The following is a 19,062-nucleotide window of genomic DNA, read 5'->3' on the forward strand; positions in this document are numbered from 1 at the left end:
TCACATGCTATGTTTTTCAATGTTAATTTGAGTTTGCTGCAACTGTCTGCTGCTAGGAAGAGGTTGCAGTCAGAGATTTTTCTCATCACAGACAATAGAGTTCCGGAGTTACCACGGTAATGGCCCATCCCTTAAAAGGCCAGCTGAACATTTTTGTCTCACCTAATCATTGTGCTTGATTGAACATGGATCACTCCCAAAAATGTTTATTAATGAACTTTTAGCCATTGTTCTCCTAGATTTATTTGTGTGTTTCTACATTTATACTTAAAACATTATGTACTCCTTGTAAAAAATGTCAGCGTAGAGCCCAGATCTATCACTCAGCATTTTGTGACAGGGCAGGAACTTTGTTGATTCTTGATGTTCAGTTGTAGAACTGTTTATGTGTTTTTATTATTGGATCTAAATGAAATTACACAATATACCCCATTACTTCTTACTAGTAATACATTTATTGTTTTTTAAACAGAAAGCATGTTTATTTGTTCTTTTGTTGTGAGTTTGAGTAATTATGGAGAAAAAAGAATGTTTTGGCTGATAAAATATGTCAGTGGCTGGTAGATTTTTTTTATCTACTGTACCTGCCACAATGGCTGGCGGACCAAAAAAGTACATTTCCCACCCTGCCGACAACTAGTACCAGTAAGACCCATTGATAACTGCCAAATGTTACCACAATTGTGTTTTCCAAAACTTTATTTCTGATTTGAGTGTGAGCTAACTTTCCTGTACTAGAAATGTCACCAACACCATCAAGTGTGGTTTGTTGGTGGTGTAGTGTTCTGTATGTGGAGCAACTGTTGAAGTGAAAGTGTCAGGGGAAGTTTTTAGAGACAATGTTTTAGTTTGTGGTCTACAGGAGGCTTGTCGTGACAGACAAAGTGTTTACACATAAGGCCTAAAACCAAGGCTGTGACAGTCATGGAATTTTGGATGGCGGTTATTGGCCAGCCGGTTGCAAGTGTGGTGAAACTGAGAAGACACTGTCTGTCCTTTTGAGTTTTGAAACTCATGTTAGGATATGTCAGTTATCCCGTGAGAGCTTTTGTGCCAAACCCACTAAGGCGTTTCAGATGCCAAGCTTATGGTCATGTTGTGAAGGAGGGAGATTCTGAGATGTGAGAAGTGTGCAGGAGGGCATGGCACAAAGGAATTTGTACTATCGGTGGGAAAAACTGTGTGTCAATTGTGGGGGTGCCAATATTGCTGGGGATCAGAAGTGCCCGGTGCGAGAGACAGGTTGAGGTTGCCATTGTCAGAGTAGAACAGAAGGTGTCATTTGCTGAGGCAGTGAAGAGAGTAGAGGATGATGAGTCAAGGGTAGGCCTAGGCCAATACAGAGTGACACATTTGTGCTTCAGTAAGGTTGGCTTCTTAGCATTCAGTGCCATGGTTATCAACTGTACAGAAAGGGTATGCAAGTCACAGAAAATAGACATTGTGGTGGCAGCTGCAGAGAAGTACTTGGGTGTACAAGGTTTTACTGCAGAAGATTTACAAGGTGTGTTGAACGAAAGAGTCCTGTCCTCCCAGGCTGTCAGTTAGGGTCAAAGTAGTGGAATGGGGTGTTTAATAAAAATAGTAGAATATAGGTGTAGGGTTAGTTAATCGTGCAATTGTATTTAGGTAGGACTTCCCAACTTTAAATCTTCGTCATACTTCTTATTATTCTTCTTCACACAACACCTCTTATACCGTTTAAGCTAGAAACGACATTCAAACTTTATAACGTGTAAACCAGGGGTCTCCAACCGAAATCTTCTTCTACTTCTCTGCTATTCAAATCTGAAATTATAACAGAATCATCTGGTACCAATCAAACATTACAGCTGTTTAAGTAACAGCATCAACTTTTGACCACTTTCCGAACAAGTTAGACAAAAGATTGGAGAGTATGACATTTTTGTCAACTTCTCTGATATTTCAATCTGGCAACGAAACAAAAATATCCACTACGGATCTAAGGATACAGTTCTTTTAGTAACTGCATTAATACATTTCCCTGCCGTTCTGACCAGTCTCCCAATAAGTCAGACTCCAGAGATTTGAGACTGGGACGGAGGTTCACCTTCCAGCAGGACAATGACCCTAAGCATACTGCTAAAGCAACACTTGAGTGGTTTAAGGGGAAACATTTAAATGTCTTGGAATGGCCTAGTCAAAGCCCAGACCTCAATCCAATTGAAAATCTGTGGTATGACTTAAAGATTGCTGTACATCAGCGGAACCCATCCAACTTGAAGGAGCTGGAGCAGTTTTGCCTTGAAGAATGGGCAAAAATCCCAGTGGCTAGATGTGCCAAGCTTATAGAGACATATCCCAAGAGACGTACACCTGTAATTGCTGTAAAAGGTGGCTCTTCAAAGTATTGACTTTGGGGTGGTGAATAGTTATGCATGATCAAGTTTTGTTACACACACAAAAATATGTTGCATCTTCAAAGTGATAGGCATGTTGTGTAAATCAAATTGCACAAACCCCCCCCAAAAATCTATTTTAATTCCAGGTTGTAAGGCAACAAAATAGGAAAAATGCCAACGGGGTTGAATACTTTCGCAAGCATTACACATGTAAACATGTATTTTACAGATGTGCTTGTTGATTTAGTGCTAACAATACTAAATGAATCCAACATTTTCCAGCTGTCAACTTAAAAGAAAATGTGCAATCAGCTTCCTCTTACCCCTTACCTCTTTAATGAAAGGATGTCAATGGAACTATTGCAGCTCAGGGGTTAACAACTTTTGGCCAAAATAACCATTGCCACAATTTCCACTGTAGTAATTCCCCTGTATAAAACGCATTGCTGTGTTTTCCTGTGTAACACGCTCATGCCATGTGTTGCTCACCCAGGGCTGTTTTCTGTCTGTTGCGATATTACAACAACGAAGTTATTGACAAACACTTTTTTCCCCTCGGACATAATGCGCGACAGAAGAGCACAACATCAATATGTACGGTACTGCATTCCCCCTTATGCTGCTACACGTTTCTGAGCTCGCACACAAAAACAATAACGTGGTGGCACGTCTATGGCACCCTTTCCCGCTACATGGTGTACAAATACACCATGACAGCGCAATACACAAGGGGTGGAACAGTGGCAAAGGTACCCACAGGACAAACAGAATAATATTAGTCTGAGGCGAGATTAAATAGCATTAATACAACAAAAATAATTCTAAACACACCTTTAGTTTACAAAGTTAAACAGATGTATTTTTTCTTCATAATAAGCAATGCAAGCATTACAAGCCCAATTTTTTTTTTAACTATATATTGTCATTTTTTTACTGTAACCATTTAAAATGTTCATAAATGAACATGGGTTTGAATGAGAACCATAGGAATACAGAGGTAGCAATTGAAAATGGTCCTGCTCCTTGGTCCATTAAGCTACAAGACCAACTTTAAAACATTCAGGCTATCAAATTCTTTAACACTTTTATAAACTATAACTAAATACATTTGAGAGCATTTGCATAAAATAACCAACAGTAATTCTTGAACCGTTCAAGCGAGATACAGCAAACCAATTTTCATATGTTCAGGCTATCCTAACTTTTCATCTACCTACTTTTTCAACTATAACCAGTCATCACATTACAACTGCAGACACTACCACTACTATAACGTTTTTCAAAACCATACATACAGTTGAAGTCAGAAGTTTACATACACTTAGGTTGGATCATTAAAACGAATTTTTCAACCATTCCACAAATTTCTTGTCAACAAACTATAGTTTTGGCAAGTCGGTTAGGACATCTACTTTGTGCATGACACAAGTAATTTTTCCAACAATTGTTTACAGACAGATTATTTAACTTATAATTCACTGTATCACAATTCCAGTGGGTCTGAAGTTTACATATACTAAGTTGACTATGCCTTTAAACAGCTTGGAAAATTCCTGAAAATTATGTCATGGCTTTAGAAGCTTCTGATAGGCTAATTGACATCATTTGAGTCAATTGGAGGGGTACCTGTGGATGTATTTCGAGGCCTACCTTCAAACTCAGTGCCTCTTTGCTTGACATCATGGCAAAATCAAAAGAAATCAGCCAAGACCTCAGAAAACAAATTGTAGACCTCCACAAGTCTGGTTCATCCGTGGGAGCAATTTCCAAATGCCTGAAGGTACCACGTTCATCTGTACAAACAATAGTACGCAAGTATAAACACCATGGGACCATGCAGCCGTCATACCGCTCAGGAAGGAGATGCATTCTGTCTCCTAGAGATGAACGTACTTTGGTGCGAAAAGTGCAAATCAATCCCAGAACAACAGCAAAGGACCTTGTGAAAATGCTGGAGGAAACGGGTACAAAAGTATCTATATCCACAGTAAAACGAGTCCTATATCGACATAACCTTAAAGGCCGCGCAGCAAGGAAGAAGCAACTGCTCCAAAACCGCTATAAAAAAGCCAGACTACGGTTTGCAACTGCACATGGGGACAAAAATCGTACTTTTTGGAGAAATGTCCTCTGGTCTGATAGAACTGTTAGGCCATAATGACCATTGTTATGTTTGGAGGAAAAAGGGGGAGGCTTGCAAGCCCTTTTGCTAAAATAAATCATTCTCTCTACTATTATTCTGACATTTCACATTCTTTAAATAAAGTGGTGATCCTAACTGACCTAAGACAGGGACTTTTTACTAGGATTAAATGTCAGGAATTGTGAAAAACTGAGGTTAATTGTCTTTGGCTAAGGTGTATGTAAACTTCCGACTTCAACTGTACTTTAAAACTGCTTTGCTTTAAATCAGTGTCCAAGATCACTTTCTGAGTCAAAATGCAAGCTAAGATTTTTTTTAAACATGACTTGAAAAACGTAAGCCTTTGCAACATTAACCAGTTCAATACAGTTCTGTAGCAATGAGGTTTAGGCTAAAGGCCCAATACATTATCAAATCAAATTTTATTTGTCACATGCGCCGAATACAAGAAGTGTAGACCTTACCGTGAAATGCTTACTTACAAGCCCTTAACCAACAGTGCAGTTCAAGAAGAGTTAAGAAAATAATTACCAAATAAACTAAAGTCAAAAGTAACACAATAAAATAACAATAACGAGGCTATATACAGGGGGTACCGGTACCAAGTCAGTGTGCGGGGGTACAGGTTAGTTGAGGTAATTTGTACATATAGGTAGGGGTGAAATGACTATGCATAGATAATAAACAGCGAGTAGCAGCAGTGTACAAAGCCAATGGTGGGGGGGGCAAATGTAAATAGTCTGGTGGCCATTTGATTAATTGTTCAGCAGTCTTATGGCTTGGGGGTAGAAGCTGTTAAGGAGCCTTTTGGTCCTAGACATGGCGCTCTGGTACTGCTTGCAGTGCGGTAGCAGAGAAAACAGTCTACGACTTGGGTGACTGGAGTCTCTGACAATTTTATGGGCTTTCCTCTGACACGCCTATTATATAGGTCCTGGATGGCAGGAAGCTTGGCCCCAGTGATGTACTGGGCTGTTCGCACTACCCTCTATAGCGTCTTACGGTCAGATGCCGTGCAGTTGCCATACCAGGCGGTGATGCAACCGATCAGGATGCTCCCGATGGTGCAGCTGTAGAATTTTGGAGGATCTGTGGACCTATGCCAAATCTTTTAGGTCTCCTGAGGGGGAAAAGGTTTTGTCGTGCCCTCTTCACGACTGCCTTGGTGTGTTTGGACCATGATAGTTTGTTGGTGATGTGAACACCAAGGAACTTGAAACTCTCGACCCGCTCCACTACAGCCGCGTCGATGTTAATGGGGGCCTGTTCGGCCCGCCTTCTCCTGTAGTCCACGATCAGCTCCTTTGTCTTGCTCACATTGAGGAAGAGGTTGTGTTGTCCTCGCACAACACTGCCAGTTCTCTGACCTCCTCTCTGTAGGCTGTCTCCTCGTTGTCGGTGATCAGGCCTACCACTGTTGTGTCGTCAGCAAAATTAATGATGGTGTTGGAGTCGTGTTTGGCCACGCAGTCGTGGTTGAACAAGGAGTACAGGAGGGGACTAAGTACACACCCCTGAGGGGCCCCAGTGTTGAGGATCAGCGTGGCAGACGTATTGTTGCCTACCCTTACCACCTTGGGGCGGCCCGTCAGGAAGTCCAGGATCCAGTTGCAGAGGGAGGTGTTTAGTCCCAGGGTCTTTAGCTTAGTGATGAGCTTCGTGGGTACTATGGTGTTGAACGCTGAGCTGAAGTCAATGAACAACATTGTCACATAGGTTTTCCTTTTGTCTTGGTGGGAAAGGGCAGTGTGGCGTCTGATTGAGATTGCGTTATCTGTGGATCTGTTGGGGCGGTATGCAAATTGGGGTGGGTCTAGGGTATCAGTTGCTGTTGGAGTGGGTCTAGTCATATTCCAGTTGCTGTTGATGTGAGCCATGGCCAGCCTTTCATAGCACTTCATGGCTACCGACGTGAGTGCTGCGGGGCGGTAATCATTTAGGCAGGTTACCTTCGCTTTATTTGGCACAGGGACTATGCTGGTCTGCTTGAAACATGTACAGTAGGTATTACAGACTCGGTCAGGGAGAGATTGAAAATGTCAGTGAAGACACTTGCCAGTTGGTTCCCGCATGCTTTGAGTACATGTCCAGGTAATCCGTCTGGCCCCACGGCTTTGTGAATGTTGACCTGTTTATCTTCTTTCAGCTAGGGGGCAGAATTTTTATGTTTGGAAAAATAACGTTCCCAAGGTAAACGGACTATTTCTCAGGTCCAGATGCTAGAATATGCATATAATTGACAGGTTAGGATAGAAAACACTCTAAAGTTTCCAAAACTGTCAAAATATTGTCTGTGAGTATAACAGAACTGATTTTGTAGGCGAAAACCTGAGGAAATCCAACCCGGAAGTGCCTTTTATTTGGAAAAATCCCTGTTCCGTTGCCTGCCCCTCCTCCATTTAAAGGGGTATCAACCAGATTCATTTTCCAATGGCTTCCTCAGGCTGTGACCAGGCTTTAGACATAGTTTCAAGCTTTTATTTTGAAAAATTAGCAAGATTTTTCAAAACGCGTCAGGTGTCCTTTGATTAGTTCCTGCGCGCGAGAGATGTAGCTCGACATTTTCTTTCTCTGTAGTATTGAATAGGTTACCGTCCGGTTGAAATATTATCGATTATGTGTGTTAAAAACAACCTGAGGATCGATTATAAAAAACGTTTGACATGTTTCTACGAACATTACGGATACTTTTTGGAATTTTCGTCTGCCATTCAGGACCGGAACGAGCCTGTGGTTTTCTGAACATAACGCGCAAACCAAATGGCGGTTTTTGGCTATAAAACTAATCTTTATCGAACAAAAATAACATTTATTGTGTAACTGGGAGTCTCGTGAGTGCAAACATCCGAAGATTATCAAAGGTAAGCGATTAATTTTATCGCTTTTCTGACTTTCGTGACCAAGCTAATTTGAGGCTAGCTGTTCTTACTGTTTTGTCTAGTGATTGATAAACTCACAAACGCTTGGATTGCTTTCGCTGTAAAGCATATTTTCAAAATCTGACACGATAGGTGGATTAACAACAAGCTAAGCTGTGTTTTGGTATATTTCACTTGTAATTTCATGATTATAAATATTTTTAGTATTTTTTTTGAATTTGGCGCTCTGCAATTCAGCGGTTGTTTACGAAAATGATCCCGCTAAAGGGATCCGTGCGGCAAGAAGTTAAAGGTCTTGCTCACATCGGCTACCGAGAGCGTTATCACACAGTCATCCAGAACAGCTGGTGCTCTCGTGCATGCTTCAGTTTTGTTTGCCTCGAAGCGAGCATAAAAGGCATTTAGCTGATCTGGTAGGCTCACGTCATTGGGCAGCTCACATTTGGGTTTCCCTTTGTAGTCCGTAATAGTTTTCAAGCCCTGCCACATCCGACGAGCATCAGAGCCAGTGTAGTAGGATTCAATCTTAATCCTGTTTTGACACTTTGCTTGTTTGATGGTTCGTCTGAGGGGATAGCTGGATTTCTTGTAAGTGTCTGGATTAGTGTCCCACTCCTTGAAATTGGCAGCTCTAGCCTTTAGCTCGATGTGGATGTTGCCTGTAATCAATGGCTTCTGGTTGGGATATGTACGTACGGTCACCTAGGGGATGACGTCGTCGATGCACTTATTGATGAAGCCAATGACTGAGGTGGTATACTCCTCAATGCCATTGGATGAATCCCAGAACATATTCCAGTCTGTGCTAGCAAAAACGTCCTGTAGCGTAGTATCGGCGTCATCTGACCACTTCCGTATTAAGCAAGTCACTGGTTCTTCCTGCTTTCGTTTTTGCTTGTAAGCAGGAATCAGGAGGATAGAATTATGGTCAGATTTGCCAACTGGAGGGCAGGGGAAAGCTTTGTATGCATCTCTGTGTGTGGAGTAAAGGTGGTCTTCATATCAAATCAAATATTTTTGGTCACATACACATTTTTAGCAGATGTTATTGCGGGTGTAGGGCTATGCTTGAATTGCTCTGCCAATGTTGTTCTTCTCAAACCATTTTGAAATGATATTATAACATTTTAGGTATATGATCACACTGGTAATAGATCATTTATTGTTTTACTTGTGAGGCACAGCTGAGTGAGCTTAATAATTTGCAATTTTTTTACTGGACTGATGGCCTGCATCCAGGGCCTATAATTAACACTCGCCAAATGTGGGTAAGAATGTCTAATTCACCAGCCACATTGGCGGGTGGCCACACTCAGGGCTCTAGAGTGTGTTTTTGCGAGTATTTCATAAATAGTCAAGTATGGGCACAAATGCAAGTTGTGATTTATAGCTAAATAAATGCTGCAGTAGCTATTTTCAAAGTATTTCTGCAACGTTGTTTCATATCTGATAATGCACAAAGAAATTTGAATTCTAATGTTATAGCTATCCCACCTCACACAGAAATACTGCCTGTCTGAGGGGCTGTGAGCACTGTGAGTGAAGTGCTGAAAGATTCATTTTTAGAAGCAATGCGCACAGGCATAAAGGTTTACTAGAAGTCTACTTAAGTGAGACTTTGTCCTTGTGTTTCTTGGCTATTTACATTGTTTTGTTCACAACCTAGGTTGCTTTTCAATGTTTGAGTTTGCTTCCACTGCTAGCAAAAAGAGACATCATTGGCCTCAATTAGTGAGATTCTAACGGGCACACAAAACTACTGGAGTGGCCCTGTTACTAAGGTAACCTTAAAAGGGGCAGCTGAAAATGTTTGGTTAAAAGACTCGGGTCACAGAGTATTAAATTAAATCGACCAATATATACCACATTGCTTATTATTAATAATACATTTATTATTTTAGAAACATTAATAAGCATGCTCGTCCATTTTTTCTGTGTTTTTAAGTGTATTTATGGCGAGAAAATATTTCAGCTGGGGAAAAATCTGGGTAGCTGGTTGATAAAAAAAAAAAAAAAGTGGCTTATATACAAAAAAGTACATTTTAGGCCCTGCCTGCATCTGATGGTCAGTCTGAGGGCAGGGAGCAGCGGTGAGGCTGCATCTCACCCGACTCACCATCCCTCCACTCTCCCTCCCTCTGCTGAGAAAATGTTTCTGCCTCATGCACCAATTCATGTTGTTACTCTTATGACCAGAGAAAGTGACATTTTCCTTGATTTAAAAAAAGACACAAGCCACTAATAATAACAACGCAAGCTTATCGGAACATTTTGCAATACGCATTCATTACAGCTGCAGTGGCTAATAAAAGTGTTGGCAGTGCTGATGGCTTATAAAAGTGTTCACAGTGCTGAATAACAACTTAAACATGAACTTACTCATAAAAACAGCAGCTCTTTGCTGTATTCGTTTAGTCTCTCTCTAGTCATAATCTCATAGTATCAACTTTGCTGTGCATTCAAGGCTTCCTTTTACAGTCTATGGCTTGAGGAGACTGTGCAAACACGGTGATCTTAGCTAGCTGATTGGCCAGGTGCACTTGATTTGCTCTCTTGGCCTGCCGGGTAGGCGGAGTTATACCTTCAGACACACAAAATGGCTACTAAATCAAGTGCACCTACCGCCAACAGGCTTTATCGTTTGTTTTTTTAACAGAAATGTTTAGTGATCGACTAGGAATTTCTTAAAGATAGACCAGTCGGTGACCACTGCTTTAAATAGTAAATTAAAACTTTAAAACTTTTACCACTATTACAAAAATACTTTTAAAGAGTTAAAGCAAGTCCCATCAGTTTTCTTCATGGAAAATTGCCATCTATTTATTTTTTATCCTCCTTTTTATTTTTGTGTCACAAAATGTAATGTGATCAACCACACGCTCCCGCACAGTAGGTTGTTGACATGCACAAACAAAATGTGCAAACTCCATGATACCGAAGAAGAAGGAGGAAGTAAAAGCAGAAAGTGTACCCATCAATATGTGGTGTGATTTGTTGACTCAACTCAACTGACATTACAAAAAATACATTCCATTGCATGAGCCACATTAGTTAACATAATTTGAATGTGGGCCTCCCGAGTGGCAGTGCTTGAGGCGTCACTGCAGATCTGGATTCAATCCCGGGCTGTATCGCAAGCCGCCCGCGACCGGGAGACCCATGAGGAGGCACACAATTGGCCCAGGGTCGTCCGGGTTAGGGGAGTATTTGGCCGGCCGGGATGTCCTTGTCCCATCGCACTCTAGCGACTCCTGTGGCGGGCCAGATGCATGCCCGCTGACACGGTCGGCAGTTGTACAGAGTTTCCTCCGACACATTGGTGTGGCTGGCTTCCGAGTTAAGCGAGCAGTGCGGCTTGGCAGGGTCGTGTTTCATGGGGCGCATGGCCCTCGACCTTCGCCTCTCCTGAGTACGTACTGAAGTTGCAGTGATGGGACAAGACTGTAACTACCAATTGGGGAGAAAAAGGGGTAAAAAGTACCCAAAAAATATATAGAATTTAAAAAAATATGTAACATCATTTGAATGAACTTTACATTACCATGGAAATTATTGCATCCCAATACCAGGCAGCCATTGTGAGTGTACCCTGAGTTTACCAGTCAAATTGCCAGGGTTAGAGGCTCTAAGCCTGAGGCGAGTTCAACACGGCTTCTGTTTGCAACGAACATGTTGCCAGAGAAACAATTTCAGTTGAACGATTTGAATGAACATTCCAAAATGTTACGGTGAAATATCAAACAGCTACTTTTTGTAAGGATTACTGTGGCTTTTTAGTGACAGTATTCAAACTGAAAATTAGAAAATGTGTTAGAAAGCTTTTAGCGTCAATCCCAAGAAGACTCGAGGCTGTAATCGCTGCCAAAGGTGCTTCAACAAAGTACTGAGTAAAAGGTCTGAATACTTGTGTAATGTGATATTTACGTTTTCTACTTGTAATGAATTTGCAAACATTTCAATAAACCTGTTTTTGCATATTCATTATGGGGTATTGTGTGTAGATTGATGAGGGGGGGGAAACAATTTAATCAATTTTAGAATTAAGCTGTAATGTAACAGAATTTGGAAAAAGTCAAGGGGTCTGAATACTTTCCGAATGCACTTACATTGACAGGTACTGGAGATGGAGTCACTGACCCATTTTCCTAACCAGTACACCACCTACTGCTCTCTGGGACCTCAGCTCTTCAAACTGTGGTCTGATACCATTGTACTGGTCTGGTTTACTGTGGTCTAATAGTGTAATACTCTAATGTTGATGATACTGTCAGTGGTGCAATGACACTGATTGTCATTCCATAGAAATAGAATACAGTACTATTTCTGTGGTGTTATCAGTGATACAGTGGTTACAATGTGATGCTCATGTTGCCTGTGCTGGCTCTCAGGTGGTTGCTGTGGCTCCGATGAGAAGACCTACGTGGTGGGAGGCTGGTCCTGGGCCTGGTGGCTCATTTCAGACATCCAGAGGTAAGAACGGGGTGTAACCCATTCAGAGGGTTTAAGTACAGTTTGGGGAATTATACAATCACTGCCCTAACATCCAGAATTTACCTCCAAAACAAACCATTTAGGCCTACTGTTGGATGGCAGACAGATTTGTCTGTTTATATTTTTAAAAATCAAAATCAGTTTTAACACCATATTTAAAACTTTACCCACTCATCCTCACATTTACACCACACATTTAAACATATTTACAATCTACATTAAATATTATACCTAGTCTCTTTACCCACACAAAGGAAATAAGCAGTTTGTTATTGTTATGTGCTTTGCAGTGAGAGTGCAGTGGAGTGTTTACTGTGTGTGTAAAACACAATGTGTCACAGTTAGCAAGTCAGCTGCTCTCAAATACAACCTTGCTGTCAGCAACCCCTGTAAACACTACAGCACAGAATTAAAGTGGAAAAACAAACACACTGAGAGAGGTTAGGGTCAGGTGAAGTTCAATCTCACTGAATTATATTATCCTGTTAGAGACAGATAAAATACAGTTGGCCTATGTTTAAAATAAAACAAATCAACGTTAGCTTACACAGCACATATGATAGTTGTGAAATCAAATTTAAAAGATAATAGTTTTTAGATCTCTGAACACAACAGATCCCGTTACAATTTATTTCATGCATTTTCCCTTAACTATTAAGTATTGTGTTTGTTTGTTACTTCTTGTCTCTTTGTTTCTGCCATGCTAATCTGCCTTGCCTTGCCTGGTGTTCAACTCACCATGTCTCTCTCAGCCCTGCTGTGTCTTGGGGATGATGTCTTAACCATAGCGATTCTATTAAATTACTAGAGGGGCTATGTCATAAATCCTCAGTTTCAGAATGGGGTGAAAGTGGCAACCATATCCGTCAGGGAGAAATCCAAATCCAGTCTAATTGGAATGAATTGCAGTAGAGGCATAATCCTTATTTTACTTATGCAGGAAAATAAAAGTAAGGCATGTGATGTATCATAAATTGTGTAATGGAATTATAGTCAACCTAAAATATTGTCAAATAATTATAAATACAGGTTTTAGCCTCTAAAATATATTTAAACTGACCATAAATGTCTCAGATTTTGTGATCTTGGAAAGCTGTGAGTGCTATTATATGATACAGTATCAGTACCGTTGCATTTACAACTTGTCTAAGTCCTATCATCGACTGATTTGAGCCAGTGTATGGCTGTGGATTGAGTGCATTGTTTGAATGGAATGTCGGTGTATTGGCAGTTAATTTCACACATTTATGAAATCATTCCTCTAAACCTGGTTGGCTAGCTAACACACATACAGTGCAGATAAATTCTTCACATTCATCGTTTTACACAATATCTTATGACAGCACTGGAAAACCAGGGTTGACCAACTCCCTGACCAACATGGCTGACCTTTGCAAGGTTCATGTCCATTCTAGTATTCTAATTCCTCATTCTATGTTCCTAACTAGCTATATAGCTCATGCCAGAGCCATATATATACAGTGCCTTCGGAAAGTATTCAGACCCCTTGACTTTTTCCACATTTTGTTACGTTTCAGCCTTATTCTACAATGGATTAAATACATAAAAATCCTCAGCAATCTGCACACAATAACCCATAATGACAAAACAAAAACAGTTTTATTTTTTATTTTAGCAAATGTATTAAAAATACAAAACAGAAATACCTTATTTCCATAAATATTTAGACCCTTTGCTATGAGACTCAAAATTGAGCTCAGGTGCATCCTGTTTCCATTGATCATCCTTGAGATGTTTCTACAACTTGATTGGAGTCCACATGTGGTAAATTAAATTGATTGGACACGATTTGGAAAGGGACACACCTGTCTATATAAGGTCCCACAGTTGGCAGTGCATGGCAGAGCAAAAACCAAGCCATGAGGTTGAAGGAATTGTCCGTAGAGCTCCGAGACAGGATTGTGTCAAGCCACAGATCTACCAAAAAATGTCTGCAGCATTGGTCTCCAAGAACACAGGGGCCTCCATCATTCTTAAATGGAATACGTTTGTAACCACCAAGTGTCTTCCTAGAGCTGGCCACACGGCCAAACTGAGCAGGCGGGGGAGAAGGGAGGTGACCAAGAACCCGATGGTCACTCTGACGGAGTTCCTCTGTGGAGATGGGAGAACCTTCCAGAAGGACAACCATCTCTGCAACACTACACCAATCAGGCCTTTATGATAGTGGTCAGACAGAAGCCACTCTTCAGTAAAAGGTACATAGCAGCCCACTTGGAGTTTGCCAAAAGGCACCTGAAGATTCTCAGACCATGAGAAACAAGATTCTCTTGTCTAATGAAACCAAGATTGAACTCTTTGGCCTGAATGCCAAGCGTCATGTCTGGAGGAAACCTGGCACCATCCCTACGGTGAAGCATGGTGGTGGCAGCATCATGTTGTGGGGATGTTTTTCAGTGGCAGGGACTGGGAGACAAAGATGAACGGAGCAAAGTACAGTGAGATCCTTGATAAAAACCTGTTCCAATGCGCTCAGGACCTCAGACTGGGGCGAAAGTTCACCTTTCAACAGGACAACGACCCTAAGCACACAGCCAAGACAACTCAGGAATGGCTTCGGGACAAGTCTCTGAATGTCCTTGAGTGGCCAACCAGAGCCCGGACATGAACCCAATCAAACATCTCTGGAGAGACCTGAAAATAGCTGTGCAGCAATGCTCCCCATTCAACCTGACAGAGCTTGAGAGGATCTGCAGGTGTGCCAAGCTTTTAGCCTCATACCCAAGAAGAGTCGAGGTTGTAATCGCTGCCAAAGGTTCTTCAACAAAGTACTGAGTAAAGGGTCTGAATACTTATGTAAATGTGATATTTCAGTTGTTTTTTTATATACATTTGCTAAAAAAATGTGCTTTGTCATTATGGGGTATTGTGTGTAGATTGATGAGGGATAAAACAATTTAATCAATTTTAAAATAAGGCTGTAACCTAACAAAATGTGGAAAAAGTTGAGGGGTCTGAACACTGTCCGAATGCCATGTATATATAGAGAGAGTTAGGTCAGGTTTTAGAATGGCTGCCATGTTAGCGCCCATATAGAAGTGTATTCTTGAAATGTTGCTGATGTAACAATACGAGAGCGCCTCCGACAGTTCCCTTTGAAATTACCCGCTGTAAACAAGCAAAACAGAGCAGCGAATTTAACAGACATTTTTATTGATTAGCCTTCAGGATCATGTGTATCCAAGTCTTGACTGTGTTTTAGTGTCAACAAATTGCGTATCTGCTTTCACTGGACATCTTCACAGGTTTAGAAAACTATCAGAAATAAACAGCACAGCGCGGATGTAAGAATCAACGCTGGTAGAGACGAGTAGCAGGTACAGGGAGTGAACATTTAATGAAATGCTTACATGAAACAGGACAGCATCTGGACATGAACACATAACAACATAAATACTGACACCGGGAACAAACGGGGGAGCAGACAGTTATAGACAGGGCAATCAACAAAGGGAAGGAGTCCAGGTGAGCGCTGCTGCGTGTAATGATGGTGACAGGTGTGCGTAATGAAGGGCAGCCTGGTGCCCTCGAACTTTAGAGTGGGAGAGCGGGAATAGGCGTGACAGCGGAAGCGTTAATTATTACTTAGCAATGGCTATGGAGGGGAAAGTGGTGCTCCCAGAACGCTCAACCACATTGGCCCAACTCTCTATATATTAAAAAAATAATTAACATTTATTTAACTAAGCAAATTCTTATTTACAATGATAGCCTACACCATCCAAACCCGGACAACGCTGGGCCAATTATGCACCGGCCAATGGGACTCCCAATCACGGCCGGTTGTGATACAGCCTGGATTCGAACCAGGGTGTCTGTAGTGACGACGCCTCTAGCACTGAGATGCAGTACCTTAGACCGCTGCGCTACTCAGGAGCCCCTATATATATTTAGTGTACAAAACATTAGGAACATGACATAGACAGGTGAATCCAGGTGAAAGATATGATCCCGTATTGATGTAACTTGTTAAATCCACTTCAATCAGTGTAGATGAAGGGGAGGAGACAGGTTAAAGAAGGATTTTTAAGCTTTAAGACAATTGAGACATGGATTGTGTATGTGTGCCATTTAGAGGGTGAATGGGCAAGACAAAATATTTAAGTGCCTTTGAACGGGCAATAGTAGTAGGTGCCAGGCACACTGGTTTGAGTGTGTTTAGAATTGCAAAGCTGCTGTTTTGTACACTCTGTGTATATGGTTCTGGCTCATACTATAAAGACACGTTATTTTATCTAGTAGTTGCTAGGATACCTGCCATTAGGGCTCTAAATATAGTTAAGTAGAGGCATGGGATGGCTCAAGTGTTTGTTGCCCATGGTGCTCTTTTAAGAAAGAAGATATACTAGTCTGGCCTGGTCCTTGATCTGTTTGTGCTCTTTGGCATAACAACAACGACCATAGGAGTTGTCTTTACAGCACAGATTTGGGATCAGGCTAATAGTAGTCATCCCCAGCCTCTAGTTGGACCTCTCCTATTTCCAATAAACCTCATGCGATCTAAATATTTCAGTCACACTTTCCTATAATTTTGAATGACTAAATAAATATACGAAATAGCGTATCTGTGTATAGTTTTTCTCTGGTACAGCGTTTGTTTGAGCCAGCTCCGCCTGCATTAGCTGGTAGCCATTACAGACTGGAGAATAGGGTGGGCTCTGAATGGGTTAACTAAAGCTCCCAGCCTCCGAGCCACTTCCCGTTAGTGATGCAGTAATCTTGTTAGTGTCTCTGGCCCAATGAGTCATTGATCCACTTCTCTCTTAACACAGAAAGAGAAGGAGCCTGGGAGGCCTCGGGGAGTGATGCTGCAGCAAGCCCATCCCCTGACTCTGTCTCAGACTTGAACATTGAAGCTGAAAGCCACGTCCATGTTGGTGGGGAGCTTCTGAGGACTCGGCCAGCTTCTAAATGCACTTTAGCTATGTCAGTCAGTGTGTCTACAATTGATTTGATGTTAGTGTTATTAGCCATGTTGTATACAGCTCATATGCATATAGTATGCATAGCTCTCTCAAGTGTGTGAAAGAGCAGTGGAAAAATGTTGGTGTGAATGTTCACATTTATATTGTGACTCAGTCAATTGTTTTGTTGACAATACTTGTTAACCGAGCCTCAACTAAGCAGTAGAGATTGTCATTAGGGTCTTGCAGTGTGTAGAGGCATTCTTGAGTAATCTCTAGTGCCTTTAATGCCTTAAACTCAGATGTGGGTTAAGAATGCTGCTGTGTGACTGCTATGCTGACCAATCCAATCCTTCCCCGTGATTTCTGCCGTTTGTCCTAGTTGTTGCTGTCTGTTGTGTTGTGAAGAGAACTGACTGGCTGTGCTGTGTTTGTGCTTGTAATGTAAACACCAGCATATTAGATCATTGATAGACTGGAGACATTTCGGTTCCATCTGAAGCTCTCTGCCTCAGCCTCTGGTGGTTAGGCTACACAATGGTTCCTTTTTGCTGTAGAGCAGGGTTCCCCAACTGGCAGCCCACGGGCCGAATTCGGCTCGCAAGTGATTTTATTTGGCCCGCCCAAATTATTATATATATATTTTTTTTCATTATTGCGTTTTTATTTTTTATTGTTGGACATAAAAGACTAAAAACACCAGGAAATCAGCTCCAAGTCATTTTAATTTTGGAAATCTGTTCCAAAGTATTCCCACGCATAATAGACAGATACTGTATATGTGATTGTATACAAATGTAAGCGACGTTTGAAATTCTTATGTTTTTTGTCAAATATTATATCTGTTTGGGCTTCTTGCGATCAATTTGCAGTGTACAAATTATTTGTAATTATGTTCCGGCCCCCTGACCATCCGCACAAGAAGAAATCGGCCAGTGGCTGAATCTAGTTGATGATCCCTGCTGTAGAATCTAGTCTATGGTAGGCTATGGCGTAGGCCTCCTAAAGTGTCTTCTAGAGTGTCTTCCCTCTCCTCTCACCCCTGAACCTCCGTTACTGACATCCCTAAAAGCTGTTATAAGTGTACTATATTCACTGCCCTGCCTCTCCTATTCCTACTATCCTACCGCCTGCCTGCCCGCCTAGGATGTCTCTGGAGATAATGACCATCCTCTGTCGCTGTGAGAATATCGAAACCTTGGAGGGTGTCCCCCTGGATGTGACAGGGGTGGCTCAGGTAATGCTTCAGATAGCCTTGAAAAGACCACAAAGACACGAAAGACAACAGACAGTCAGGCAGTGACTGATGCACTGGTCAAGAACAAAACAAACCAGAGGCAAACAAACGGTTGGACTAACTGGCTAACTACTCTGTATCTTTGTTTTTCCATCTTCATGTCACGTTGTTTTCTCCCTCTGCAGTGGAATGGAGAGAGAGTCAGCTGTCTGTCATTGTTCTTTGGGCTTTGCTACTCAGCTAACGTCTGTGTTTGTTAACTCACTCCTATGGGCTTTGGCAACAGGGTCCCCATAATGCATGCTCTGAGAAAGGGATGCAAAGAAGTGTCCCACCATTGCTAGCTATTACACTGTTGATAAACACAAGTTTACATGACTTGATATTTATTTCAATGTGGGGATTCGATGCACATCACATCTACATTGGGAACCTAATGATATTTTGCACTCCAGAAAAAAAGCCTTCAATTACATCCTGTTGTCACTGCCCTGGAGGAGGCCTTGGGTGAATGTTATTTATTTTCCTTCACTTTTTGTGTTTTTACTCCCCCTCTCTTCATTTGCTCTCCCTTCCCTCCAGAACATGCCAATTTTTATTTTATATTTTCTCCACGTTCTCCACAGGATAACCCTTGAGATTATGACCCTGCAGCCCAAGTGTGAGGATGTGGAAACAGCGGAGGGTGTAGCTATTACTGTCACTGGGGTGGCACAGGTAAAACACCTACCTACTGTACCACGTCTACCTTCTGGGAATGGACTGGAATGCCTCTTTCAGCTCAAATTGGGATAGGGTTCAGCCTCCATCCCCTCCCTCCCCTCCTATGCCTCCCTTCTCCCCAAGGGGGACTGGTGCCATATCCATGACTGAGGGTCAATCATTCTCCTGATAGAAGTTACAACAGAAGAATTGCCTCCATCAATTATTACATTTAATTATTTTTAATATTATAATATTAACTATAATCCAGAGTTGCAACTAGAAACTAGAACAACTTTCCAAAATGGAGATATGTTTCTTC

The 19,062-nt window shown here is 41.6% G+C and overlaps 1 protein-coding gene across 2 annotated transcripts in view; it reads left to right on the forward strand.

The window, feature by feature from the left end:
• The window catches only part of LOC120057047 (flotillin-2a-like), a 40,273-nt gene that overhangs the window by 10,467 nt on the left and 10,744 nt on the right, over positions 1-19,062 (forward strand). Inside the window, exons 2-3 of one of the 2 annotated variants that reach the window (XM_039005426.1) lie at positions 11,774-11,855; positions 18,665-18,755. In XM_039005426.1, coding sequence (XP_038861354.1) covers positions 11,774-11,855; positions 18,665-18,755 — 173 coding nt within the window. Of the gene's footprint in view, positions 1-11,773; positions 11,856-17,704; positions 18,039-18,664; positions 18,756-19,062 lie in introns of those variants that run through there. The other variant, XM_039005427.1, reaches the window with a different exon arrangement.

Source organism: Salvelinus namaycush, chromosome 12, assembly GCF_016432855.1.
Source record: "Salvelinus namaycush isolate Seneca chromosome 12, SaNama_1.0, whole genome shotgun sequence".
NCBI classification, from domain to species: Eukaryota; Metazoa; Chordata; class Actinopteri; order Salmoniformes; family Salmonidae; genus Salvelinus; species Salvelinus namaycush.